General features: G+C 41.2%; 1 protein-coding gene across 7 annotated transcripts in view; it reads left to right on the forward strand.

Moving 5' to 3' along the window:
* NALCN (sodium leak channel, non-selective) overlaps positions 1-13,928 on the forward strand; it is a 317,181-nt gene that overhangs the window by 293,657 nt on the left and 9,596 nt on the right. For all 7 annotated transcript variants that reach the window (XM_053890708.1, XM_053890599.1, XM_053890639.1 and 4 more), the window contains 10 exons: positions 1,329-1,422; positions 1,931-2,037; positions 2,247-2,321; positions 3,366-3,485; positions 6,977-7,045; positions 7,983-8,131; positions 8,977-9,070; positions 10,719-10,851; positions 11,525-11,640; positions 13,552-13,709. In XM_053890708.1, the coding sequence (XP_053746683.1) occupies positions 1,329-1,422; positions 1,931-2,037; positions 2,247-2,321; positions 3,366-3,485; positions 6,977-7,045; positions 7,983-8,131; positions 8,977-9,070; positions 10,719-10,851; positions 11,525-11,640; positions 13,552-13,709 (1,115 nt within the window). The remainder of the gene's footprint in view (positions 1-1,328; positions 1,423-1,930; positions 2,038-2,246; positions 2,322-3,365; positions 3,486-6,976; positions 7,046-7,982; positions 8,132-8,976; positions 9,071-10,718; positions 10,852-11,524; positions 11,641-13,551; positions 13,710-13,928) is intronic.

Below are 13,928 nucleotides of genomic sequence, written 5' to 3' on the forward strand. Positions count from 1 at the left end.
GCAATTCCTCTCCTAGAGATTTGCTATTAAGGAAATCTCGTAGGTATTCACCATGAGACTGTAGACATGTACTTATTGCAGCATTTTTATACTACATAAACCTAAAGCAAATAACTTCTGATATATTTGTACAGTGGGATACTCTATGAGCAGTTAAACCAATTAGATCTGGTGTCTAGTGGTATGCAAGACATAGTGTTCAATGAAGATAAAAACAAACTGCATTAAGAAACCCATATTGAATCCCATTTATATAAATTTTTAAAATTCAAAACAAATATGTTCTTATGTATTGATATATACACAAACAGCAAAAGTCTGAAAGCAGTGGGGAGGACACATCCTTAAAGGACAGTCTTCAGCTCTGTAGAAAGAAAGGAAGAATGGGAGTGGGGTGGGGGTTCAGTTTCTTAAACTATATTTCTGCCTTTATAAATTAGTGTATAAATAATGTATAAATTTCTGCCTTTATAAATTAGTGTATAAATAATGTATAATCTGTATACATTATCCATATACAAATAATTTCATGTATAAATACATGAAATGTCATGTAATATATTTATATGCATTTTAATAAAGTACTCATATATATATGGTAAAGAATATCTGATCTCACTCAGCCATTTGTCACAGCATTAATTCTTAAAGATTCAAATTCTGTGATTTCATACTGCTTAAAAGTAGTTTTGCAATTGAGGCACCTGGGTGGCCTAGTCAGTTGAGTGTCTGGTTCTTGATCTCCGCTCAGGTCATGATCTCACAATTTGTGAGATTAAGCCCCGTGTTGGGCTCTGTGCTGACAACGTGGCACCTGCTTGGGATTGTCTCTCTCCCACTCTGTCTCTTCCCCTCCCTCACTCACCTTCTGTCTCTCTCAAAATAAATAAAAAGTTTTGCGACAGTGTATAGCAGAATGATTTTTTTAAAGACACAATCAGATTGACAAGCTACAATTTTACTGCAGCCTTCCCCGCAAAATGAAGGGAAACTAACCACTATTAGAGTTGGTATCCCTTTTTGAAAATTTGATTGTGTAGGGAACCTTCTTTAGATGTTCCCAAACCTGAATATTATACATGTTCGAAGATACCAGTTGAAGGCTGCTGGATCTTCTCTGAGGCTTGTGGCCACCCTTTTTGGGACCCCTCTAAAGACCAAATTTGAGAATTGTGACCATGTCTATCGAACCACCATGGTATTTGAAGAATATCTTTATCATATACTCCCAAATTAGTCCTGTTGGTATCACCACCACCCCATTTGCAATGACCTTGGTGTGGAGTAGATGACATAAGGCCTTTTTCTGCTTTCCTTTGTTTATTAAGGGGACAGCTCTGCTGACTGTAGATCAGAGAAGATGGGAAGATCTGAAGAGCCGACTGAAGATAGCACAGCCTCTTCATCTCCCACCTCGCCCGGGTATCAAAGATGCTCTGATTTTATTCATGTTGGGCACCAGTGTTCGTGATTCCCCAGGAGTCTAAGATTTCAATTAAAATAATAATCGTGAGGCCACTAGGCGGTTGTGCATAAGTTAATATAGAAACAGGCTCCAAACTACAGATCTCTCCATAGGCTATTAAAATCAACCACCCAAAGGCTGTGCTTCAGTGCTCTCAGGATAAGCCCTAATGAAAAAATGAATTTTTAAATAAAATATATTTGTGCTTCGCTCTTAAACATATGAGTGAAATGTATTAAACTGACAGAAATTGAATGATGCGGTTCTCCTTCCAATACAGACGGCGTCATGCACCGTCGTCTTAAATATTCAGAACCAGCCATTCCTGCAAAACACTACACAATAGATTGAACTATAGGGGGAAAAAGGTAATGAGTTTTAAAATGAGCATTAAAGGAAATGAAAGACAAGAAAGTAAATGTGACCTATGTCTGAAATGCCCTTGCCTCAACCTTTCTTTTGCAGATAATGATGGTTTTAGAGCTAAGATGTATGACATTACCCAGCATCCATTCTTTAAGAGGACAATTGCATTGCTTGTCCTGGCCCAGTCAGTGCTGCTGTCCGTCAAGGTACTTTATTTCACAGTGAAGCTCTGAGAAGGACTTTTTCGTTCATTGGTGCATCCAAGATTATTGCAAGGGGCCATATCCATTCACAGTCTAAGTTCTTTAGTATAAAAAATTAAAATTCATAGTCATGTTCAAATGAGAAAAAGAGGGGAAGGTCTTTATGTCTCTGATGGATATGGACAAAGACCTGGATGCTGTTTCTCTTACAGTGGGATGTGGAGGACCCAGTGACCGTTCCTTTGGCAACAATGTCAGTTGTTTTCACCTTCATCTTTGTTCTAGAGGTACGGTAATGAGCCATCTGGCTCTGGGGGCTGTGGTGCACATTATAAAGTAAAACAGTGCCCTCCTTTGATAGCACTGACTTTCAGCTCTGTGTTCCATTGCTTTTGAAGTCTTTTTTGGGGAGAGGGGTAGCGTGCTCTTAGGATATTTTCCTTTTTAGGCTGTTGTGCTTAACTTGAACAAAGATTTCACTTTATATTTCAGATTTTTCTAACCGCAGGAATTGCTAACTGCTGTTGATTGTTGTATCTGAATGTTGGCCTGTCTGGTTATGTGAGTTCAAATATTTGTAGCGAACTGCACAAACCACTGTAATTCAGGGACTCAAATTGCAATGTGGTGGCGAAGGGAATTGGCCCAGACAAGATTATTTTAATATATAGTCCACATAATATCACTTTCCAGCACAATCTTCTTTGAAATACAAGCAGATTCTTATTTCACCCTGTACTGGTTGATGTTTCCCAAAATCTATGGTCTTTTACTTGAGGAAGAAAAATGTCTTGCTCTCAGAACTAGTCATAAAACAAGGAGAAAAGAGCATGGAGATACAGATTTGTAACCTATCCTACTTTAAAATTTAGATAGTGGATCAATCTATATCTGTATCTCTATCTATCTATCTATCTATCTATCCTATCATCTATCATCTCTTAGTAATAAATTCTCTCTTTGGTTTCTACATCCTCTAAAAATGTGTGCCCCAATGGGGTGCCTGGGTGGCTTAGTCAGTTGAGCATCAGACTCTTGATTTCAGCTCAGGTCATGATCTCATGGTTCATGAGTTCAAGCCCCATGTCAGGCTTTGCGCTGACAGCTCTCCCCTCTCTCCCTCTTTCTCTCTGTCTGTCTGCCCCTCCCCTGTCCTTGTTCCCTCTCTCTTTCCCCCTCTCTCTCTCTTTCTCTCTCTCAAAAATAAATAAACATTAAAGAAAATTTTACATTAATTTAAAATGATGTAAAATTATGTGCCTTAAGTTAACACATTTCAATATATGTTGAACACTCAGCCTCTATTTACTGTCTACATTATTTTCCCCCAGGTTACAATGAAGATCATAGCAATGTCGCCTGCCGGCTTCTGGCAAAGCAGAAGAAACCGGTACGACCTGCTGGTGACATCGCTTGGCGTGGTCTGGGTGGTACTTCACTTTGCCCTCCTGGTATGCATGTAATAAAAGTTTATTTTAGCTCATAACTTCAGTTCAGGTAACCCTGTTTCCAGTCTCATTTCCCTCTGTGTCAGCCTACCCTCAGGTGTCTGATTAACCTCCTACATCCAGCTTTGACCGTGATAGGCCCTCAGACATGCTTGCATGTACATTCCCCTACACTCTTCACACAAACAAAATCTGGCCCCTCAGAGTCCTAGAGTGTGCAAATCAGAAGGAGAGACTTGAAAATGTCTGGTTTAACTCTCATTTTCCCAAAGGATGAAAATAAGAGAGAGAAAAAAAAATGGAAACAGAGATTACGAGACCTGCCTAAATTCACATGCAAGCTGGTATCAGAAAACTCAAACCCAGTCTTTTGAATTGAAATGTAGCATCAATGCGACTACACTATAATCAGTATTTCACAGTGGGATTCTCAGGCACTTTAGAAGCCTTATTTTCTACTAAATATCCAGCAGCCTTTTCTCTAAAGCATATCGTTCTTTGTGTTTATACCTGAGTTCTCGCCAGCTTGCCTAAAATGCCTTGAGCCTCTCCAACTTCCATTTAGTCTGTGGTCCAGCTCAAAACCTACACCCGTGGATATGTCTGATTGAGATCTAGAGCCGTGTTGTCCAGTAGGAATAAAATGTGACCACGGATGTAATTTCAAATTGCCTAGGAGCCACATTAAAAAAATTAAAAAGGAACAGATGTTGTGGCGCCTGGGAGGTTCAGTCAGTTGAGCGCCCAACCCTTGATTTTGGCTCAGGACATGATCTCAACTGTTCATGGGATGAAGCCCTGCATTGGGCTCTGTGCTGAGAGTGGGGAGCCTGCTTAGGATTTTCTCTCCCTCTCTATCTGCCCCTCCACCACTTGCATGGGCTCTCTCTCTCTCTCTCTCTCAAAATAAATAAATAAACTTTTTTTAAAGGAACAGATGGCATGAATTTAATAATGTATTTTAAGCTACCATATCTAACGTACTATCATTTCAATATGTCAGCAATATAAAAATTATTAAGAAAACAGGTTACATCCGTTTTTTTTTGGTACTAAATCTTTGATTGAATGTGTATTTTATATTTACAGCACATCCTAATCTAGACTCACTACATTTCAAGTGTTCGGTAACCACATGTAGCTGGTGGCTACCATACTGGACAGTGGAGTTCTAGAAGCCCCTACTCTGGGCTCCACCATTTTCCAGGCTTGATCAAGTTATTTGTCTTCAGTGATCTTTTGCTCCCTGCTCTGAACTTGGGGATATAACTTCATAATCTATCCATTCTACATGGGCATTATAAAGATAAAGCATGTGAAATTTTTCTTTTTTTTTTTTAATGTTTATTTTTAAGAGAGAGAGACATAGTGCAAGGGCGGAGGGTGGAGAGAGAAGGAGACACAGAACCTGAAGCAGGCTCCAAGCTCTGAGCTGTCAGCACAGAGCCCAATGCAGGGCTCGAACTCCCAAACCATGAGATCATGACCTGAGCCGAAGTCGGACACTTAACCAACTGAGCCACCCAGGCACCCGTAACATGTGAAATTTTTCTAACTGTAAAAAGTACAACACCCCAACACATTATCAATACCTTCTCTTTTTTGTTACTCTTCCTCAACGCCAGCCAAAATTAATATTATCTCATTTTCCTGCTCTCTTCTATCTGTTCTTCCATCCTCCCCGGTGTTAGAGTCATGCCAGAAAAGTTCCATCAAACAGAGAACCCATTTGTACCTCACAAAGGGTGTGCTTTAGTATGAAATTTCCGTGCTCAGGCAGATAGGTATTGAGTGTCCTTCTTAAAACAACTGTCACCGTCAGCATCAGGGGCTGTGCCAAGCCTAGGTGGGCTCTCAGTCACCCTGATCCATTTCCTCGAATAATGAGTGGTTTTGAGCACTAAAGATGTGTAAGTCACCGTGCTGGAGATTGAGAAGAATGCACAGATCAAAACAAAGGCAGTCATTGCTCTCATGGACATCACAGCCTGGAAAGTTTGTGTTTTGTTTTGTTTGTTTCGTTTCAAAGTTTCACGCCAGAATGTTTCATCATGATCCAAGAGGCTGGGAGGGCAGGTGTGGTTTGGGACAAGTAGACATTCATGGAACGCTCCCAAGTCAATGAGAGTTGCAGCCATAGTGAGGCAGATGGAGGAGAGACACGTATTCCTGCAATGACACAAACGAGTGGGAGGTGGCTGCGTCAGAGAGGTTCTGGAAAGTGTCCCTGCAGAAGTGACGATTGGGTTCAGCCTGTAGGATGAGGGTATGTTGGTGGCTGTCCCTGTGATGGAATGCTACGGGAAGGAAATAGTGTGCCTGGAGTAGAAGGAGCAAGGGGCACATGGCACCAGGTCTGGACGGGACTTCTCAGGACCAGGTGAAGGATGGGGGTGCTGTCACTTCCAGAATGCGAAGTGAGAAAGCCTCTATAGCAAATCTGGAACTAACATAGAAAGGGGAAGAAAGGTCCATGTTTTTAGCTTTCCCTAGACAAATATAGCCAAAAACTATTTGGTCCAAAAGAAGAGTAGGGCAGGCTTCCTAATCCTAGATGTCCCAGAGAGGACATCTCACACGGGAAAGACTAACTTGCCTATTCTGCCCGACTGCTTTTGTTCTTTCCCAAGAAGCTTCCGTCCTGGAAAAACACTCATCCTCCACTCTACTTTGCACTCTCTGTGGCCTATCGTGAAGGGAGATGCAGTATTTGTTCCCACCTAAGCTATTTCTATGCAGACACATTCATTTCCTTGTACCTCAAGGATATTCAGCGGACCCCCTTCCCGGGGGCCCATATGTGACAGTTGTCATTTGGCGAGGCGAGACTCCTTGAGAAAAGTCACGCTTTGGCATCAGTTTAATGCCACAGTTGTTATTGCAGCTCTAGCTGGTGGGATCTTTGTTTCCGAGATGAAGCTTTCTTAGTCATAAAGTGCACCCAGTCATCTCTTGCTGCCGATTACACACTTGAAGAATGAGCTGGATGTGTTTCTGGGCAGGACAGACATTCTCTGCAATCAGCTTACACGAATGTGGCCGGCTGGTCTCCAAAGTCTCCGGAGACCTTCTGAGAAGAGGAAGCTGACCTCCTGCAATCTTTTCCAACTCTAGACCTTCTTTGCCAGGGTTCCTGCATTTTTGGTCTCACTTGACATCCTCATGTTGCACTGTTACCCTGAGTTTTTCTTGCTCCTCAAAGGAGCCGGTCACTATTTTATGTAAAACTTATTTTAGTTTTAAAATACAGAATTCAGCTGAGCAAAACAGAGACCGAAGTTTCATTTAAGATTTGATTTTATAGCTAATATTTATTCATGAGTTTTGGCAGTGACCTTTTCGGCACCTTTTAAAGATAAATTTCTTATAAGAATTTTCACATTTTATTAAACTAATTACTCAGTAGACTTCACAGAAGACTTAAAATGAAAACTGGAATTGTAACAAGATCTCCTGTGCACGTGGCGAGTGGCTCTCTTCTGTTTAAATTTCAGAACGCGTATACCTACATGATGGGTGCCTGCGTGATTGTTTTCCGGTTTTTCTCTATCTGTGGAAAGCATGTGAGTACGTTGTAAAGGATACTATCAACGGTTGCATATGCACAGAAGAAAGGAGCGATGCCTGATTGACTTCAGCTGTCCATCTGGGTCTTCAGGGCGTTAACTTCAGGAAGTTAACAAATTGGTAGTCATCCTAAGTCCAAATGAGCAAATATTGAATATTAAAATGAATCGGCAGCTTAGTTATCTTGTGATACATCTCCTGACATTTCTGTTCTTTTATTTCTTCTTCATATTGGCTAAATTAACTCAGTCATCAACTAAAGACAACATCTCAGGCATGAAAGCGAAAACCAATGCTCTTTCTTAATACTTCTTTATTTTTATTGTTTCTATCTGAATAAGCTTACTTTACTGGAAAGAAAAATCATCTTTAGTGAAGATTCGTGATTCTATGACCCCAGATTTCTTTATATTCTTTGCTATTGTTCATGCATATATTCCACATATATTTTTCATTTTTTAATGTAATTTCCTTTTTCGCTACTGACACTATTTCATATACGTTCCATATATTCACGTATTCAATACGTGCTATTTGATGGTATTTAGTATTTTGCCATTGGTTAGGTTTGTTTTTGTGAACATCTGTTTGTGGGAGAATCCTGAGCCTACTTGGTGGAATAGGCCAAAAATATACAGCCCTTATCATCGAGACTCGGGGAGCAAGAGTAGAGAAAATAGAAGCAAGGAATTTTAGGGAGAGGCGTTTATTAATTTGGCTGAAAAGGCTGAACAGTTGGAAATACAAGTCGAATTTCTCTCTAATGTTTTTTGAATAATATTTAGATTAATACCCTTTATTAAGAACTAATTCAAAGCAATTTTAAAATGAGGGTCACTCTCGTGCCACCTGCTTACCTGTTACTTACTTCCCAGGCTCCCCATGGCTGAGTGAATTAAATATTCATTTCTGTCTCCCCACATCTCCATATAGGTAACACTAAAGATGCTTCTCCTGACGGTGGTCGTCAGCATGTACAAAAGCTTCTTTATCATAGTGGGAATGTTCCTACTGCTATTGTGTTATGCTTTTGCTGGAGTTGTTTTATTTGGTACTGTGAAGTATGGAGAGAACATTAACAGGTTGGTGTGGATTTCTCTCCCTATTCATTTATCAAGCAAACTTTTATAGTCATGAAATCAGGAATAAAAACCTGAATGACTTTTGTCTATCAAAGACAGGAGGAAGGGGAAACAATGAGTTGGAAACTAAAACAAAATGTCCAAATTTTAAATGACATTTTTCTAATTAAAAACAGTCTACACATTTAATTTAGAAACCTTGTCTCCGTAATATTACCAAAATGTAACAGGAACCCATAATTCCAAATCTACCACTACACAGGAATAACCACTTGTAATTTCCCGGTGAATTTCTATCCACCTACTGCCAAAAAACAACATATTCTTTTTTAAATTACACTTTGAACTGATTTGGGGTTTTCTTTTTTTTTTTTTTTAACAAAGCAAAACATGGGAAACTATGTTCCCAAAATGGTTACTATATACGAAAAGCATTTTTCAGAGATTATCTTTAATTTTGGGAAGCACTTCATAGTTTTTTAAAAAGGAATTATACAACACATTATATACAGATGTGTTTTGTTGCAGAGATTGCTTATTTGATACATGACAGCTCTACTTTTTATAGCAAAATCCATGTGAAAGAAGGAATCAGTTTTACTTGTCAAAATTGGAACCCTTAGCCACTCAAGATGCATGGCCACAAAATGGTGGCACCATGCTAGGGTTGGGTTAGACAGCTATGCTTGAGGGCAAGTGTGAATAACAAATTAAGAAGATATAACCTTCAGACATGGTGACTTAACAACCACATCTGCTCCAAAATCTACCTGCTTTAGTGGTAATACCTTACTACTTCATGACCAACTATATTACCCACATTCTGGTTTTTCCTCCTTCATTAGGCATGCAAACTTTTCCTCAGCTGGCAAAGCCATCACCGTACTGTTCCGAATCGTCACAGGCGAAGACTGGAATAAGATTATGCATGACTGTATGGTAAACTTCTCTTCATCACTAACAGTGCATCAACTTAGAACCAAATGAAACTCTTTGCAGTGCAGTATATCAGCAGCCTTATCCTCGTCAGCATCAAGACTTTGTGTACAAAACACCTATCCTGGCTATTTAGTCCGTAAAGTTGCATCCTTTTACATTGCAGTATATGGCCATGTGCAGGAAGAATATCCAGTGAACCCAGCTTGAGCTATTGTGGTTCCATCTGGCAGATACGCATTCTGTTGGCATTGTTCTTTCCCTCCCACCTTTAACACTTTGGCAGTCAAGTACAAACAGGGGAGTTCCTCTTCTTTAATTGAATTTATTCAACAGATATTCACTGAGCGCCTGGCTTATACTGGACCATATGCTAGGAGCTCGGTGTTCCCTGATTCCAAGGCATGCTCAAGGTGCTTACGGCAAGGCCCTGAGCTACACCCTCCCTTTTCCTCCTCGTGTTCACATCTCCCTTAAAGCATCGGCTCCATCAGGAATCCTGCCCCACACTAAGACTGCAGTGACATGTTCCTACAGCACTCTGTGTTTCTCCTTTGTAGCATGTATCACAGCTATAGTGAATTACTGGCTTGATTATTCCGTCTCTATTTTCTCTCTCTCAACCTCCAGAACAACACTGTCCAAAAGAAATTTCTGCCATGATGGCAATCTGCTCTGTCTAATGCAGTAGCCATATGTGGTTACTGAGCCCTTGAAATGGGACTAGTGCTCCTGAGCAACTGAATTTTAAATTTCATCAAACTGTATTTGATGTTCATTAACATACATTTACATTTTAATAGCCACATGCAGTCCGTGGCTCCCATGTATAGCTTTAGACCGTCAGCAACATGAAGGAGGGACAGACTCTATGTCTTGCTTACCTGTCTGTCTCCAACATTGGGTATAAATCCAGCACATAGTAGGAGCTAAAGAACTCTATGCATGAGTGAATGGGGACAGAGTTTACCAAATCAAATATAATATGAAGCAGAATTAAATAGATTCTAAATATACAACAAGCAGAGTGCTACAACTGCTTCTTCTGCGGAAGAAGGAGCTAGTCTCTCTGGCTGAAAGAAGCCAGGTTTCTCTGAGGTGACGGCATTTTATTGGGCCACTAAAGACAGGGTGGGGGGACTTTTGATAACCTGAGTCTAGTGCTCTTCTGTAAAGTCCCATAATGGTGCCCCAAGAATGAAGATTACTGGTTTCTTCTTACACAATTTGAATGTGAATTTGCTATGTATAACAAATCTTCATAAAGCTTAACCCATTAGTTAGGTCAAAGAAATTTTTTAAATGCTTTTTTTGACTTTCTGCAGCTCCCATCACAAGAACTACTTACCATTCAGGACTAGTGCAGGTGGCAGAAAGAATGTGTCTTGGAAGAAAGGGAGTTTATTTTCATTATGCTTCTAAAATGGCACTGAACTTGAGATTCCCTGAGACTGACTAGAAGTGTAGAATAAAGGAAAGATTCTTTTTGATTTTTGCCACGGATGATGTACTCAATGTACGTGGCTTTTGGGAGATTAACTTTGAAGTTTATTATGTTTTATGTGGTGAGGGATAGTTCACAAACTATAGCATGTGCACAAATTCGTATTCTTCACTCTGACCCCTCCTCCCTCTCCCCCATCGCCCACAGGTCCAGCCTCCCTTTTGTACTCCAGATGAATTCACATACTGGGCAACAGACTGCGGAAATTACGCTGGGGCACTTATGTATTTCTGTTCATTTTATGTCATCATTGCCTACATCATGCTAAATCTGCTTGTAGGTAAGTGATGTTCACTGAATATGTTTTAATATCTTTGAACCCAGGTACTTAGATAATTACGTACAATTTTCAAGTAATTATCCCAGATTGCTTGGGGCGGGTATTTCATGGCATTAATTATAAATTGTTGCCTCTCGATCCAGAAGCTGAAAAGACCTTTGAAAGGCATGTTAATGACAGTTGATTGCAATTTCAAGAGTTGTCCTATTAATTATGATCATTAATTTCAAAAGAGCTCTTCTCATGGATTGAGTTGAAGAAATCTCAGAAAGGGCTACCTTTATGGCCTTGAAACATCACAGTTATGTTTCTGAAAGATACATGGTGTTCACCCAGGTGTGGGGCCACCCAGAACCCAATCTGACCTTTAAATACTGCCCTGGAACTGTCAACTAAGAGTGAAAGCCAGCTGGCATGGATATCTCCACACACAGAATGTGTGTTTATGCTCATGACCCTCATGTTTTGGAAAGGCAGGAGCTGGATAAATAGCTTAATCCAAGTGTAAGTAAGATATGCCAACTTGGAAAACACACTAAAAAACACTGTAAAAATTTGGCTTGTGATGTAGGTGATAAAATCCATTATTTATAATAGATGTTTTACTTTTTCTAAAAAATGACAGATTAGCATAATTATCTAACTTCTCCATTTTTCTTTTTTCTTTTCTTAGCCATCATTGTGGAGAACTTCTCCTTGTTTTATTCCACAGAGGAGGACCAGCTTCTAAGTTACAACGATCTTCGCCACTTTCAAATCATATGGAATATGGTGGATGATAAACGAGAGGTAGGAAAGGGGGCCATTGCTTCATGCCCACCCCCAAAGAGATTCCCTGCCCTGCCACAGACATTTAAGTAGTCTTGCTGTCACCAGTAGACATCTATTGAATTTGGAATGGCCATTGTGAATTGTAGAAAGCCATCATTGACCATTCAGCAAAATATGCTAGGAAGGGAGAGGGACAGAATGGTCCCCTGTCCAACCGTGGATGCCCTCTTCTTGGACATTCAGAAAGTCATCAAGGAGAGGAAACCAAGGAAGCTCTGAGGAAACCAGCCCTAGGATGAGAGCAGCAGAAGTAGTGAAGTTCAGATCACCAGAGCGATGGCGTAACACAGAGCCACAAACAGCCACACATAGCAATCCTGATTAGAAGTGCAAAGGAACTACTTAGTGGTTTCTGAAGGTTATTTTTTAAATTATTTTGGACTTATTCTTTGAATGATTTAACCATAAAGCTTGCCCAAGATTTCCTGGAATTAGCCAAAGCAACAATATCTCATTCTCTAGCTGCTGCTGCTGCTCTTTCTTTTCCCCTTTCTTCATCCCTAGCAAATACTCAGGCCTAGTTCTGGGTGCTGGGGATACAGCAGTGAACGCAATGGAAAGTCACCCATGCTTACAGAGCTTCTATTCTAACATTGGGAGACAAACAATATAACGTGAAATAATAATAATCATTATCTCAAGAAGCTATAAGCACTTTGCGGTTGGTAATATGGTAGACACCAGTCGGACTGGAGGGCAGGCTACTTTAGCGGGGTGGCCATGACGGTCTGGCTGGGGAGGTGTTGTTAAACCCGACATCCGAAAAACAAGGAAAGTTCTACCATGGGAAAATCTACCATGGGTAGGTTCAAAAACAGTTGCAGGAAGAGTTCACAGCGGGCGTGAAGACCAAAGAGCCAGAACAAGCTAAGGAAGGGGGCATCTTGAGCTAGGCCTGCACAATAATGCCTGGCTTTCCTCACCGCCTTTGTCCCCCTCTCCCTAACACCCCCCACTTCCGCAGTCACCAGTCTCAGGGGGGCTTTCTCTGAGACAGTGACCTGCACGTGTGGCCATCTGGCCTAGCTCTCCTATCTCCCCTTGATCCACCTGCCTCTCCAAGACCACTGCCTGCGGGAACCTGCTTTCCTTGGATGCACACATCAAAGATGGCACCATGAGTCACATGTTAAGGTGTTTCTAACTGACAGGAAAACACGGTTACCCATGTCCCTGCCTTTAGCCCAATGCCTTAATTCAAAGACAGAGCCAGGCTGGCACGGTGGATTGTGTTGCCCGTAAGGGAGCGACATGTGTTTGATATTCCAGAATCTGGAGCCGCTCTGACCAGATTCTCTTGTATGTAATTGTGCTAATAATTGGGAAGACCTGAAAAGGAGTGATCATTCCCTAGAAAAGCCATTTATAAAAAATGTTTAGAAGTTTGTAGCATCCACGCTAAGTGAAGAGGAGGATCATGTACATGTGAATGTTGTACTTTCTGCGATAATGCATTAGCAACCCACTCAGCGTGTGTTTTAGAGAAATAGATGAGCAGAGGCTGAGTCAGTGAAACAGACCAGGAGAGGAAAACCCTGGTAAAGCAAGGGCTGGGGCCAGGGAGGCAGAGAGCCTCCTAGGCTCCCAATGCTGCCAGGTTATAAGATCCCACAGAACCAGAAAAGCACCAGTGGAAAATCTAAGTGCTCGGCTTTCAATGTGGTGCTTCTCTAGTAAACACCCTCCTGACCCAGCCTCCAGGGAGGCAAACAACTTCCTTACTTCCCAGTGCTAATTATGCTATCTTTTAAGAAAAAGATCTGGTGTCGTTTTTCTTTTTTGTGATTTTTTTTTTCTGTGAAAACAGAACCCCAAGTGAATCGTTATGGCCTAAAGATGATTTACCAGTTATTGTGCTCTGCCCCCCAGGGGGTGATTCCGACTTTCCGTGTGAAGTTCCTGCTGAGGCTCCTGCGGGGGAGGCTGGAGGTGGATCTCGACAAAGACAAACTTCTGTTTAAGCACATGTGCTATGAAATGGAGAGACTGCATAATGGCGGGGACGTCACTTTCCATGATGTCCTAAGGTACGAGGGAGTTTTCACAACCCTGGGTCACAGAGCTGGAGTGAGTGCAGAAACCAAAGCTGTGACCTTGTGAAATACAACCAACAAGTGGGCTCACAGCCCAAGATGCCACACTCATTGAGATTATAAGGTGAGGCCACACTGCTCAGGCTCCACATGGCCTTTGTCGCTGTCCTGTAAGGGCCGTGTCTGAGTGCCGCACACAGGAGGGGGGAGAAG

This window comes from Panthera pardus, unplaced genomic scaffold (assembly GCF_024362965.1).
Source record: "Panthera pardus isolate Hobbes unplaced genomic scaffold, ASM2436296v1 HiC_scaffold_1, whole genome shotgun sequence".
Lineage (NCBI taxonomy): Eukaryota > Metazoa > Chordata > Mammalia > Carnivora > Felidae > Panthera > Panthera pardus.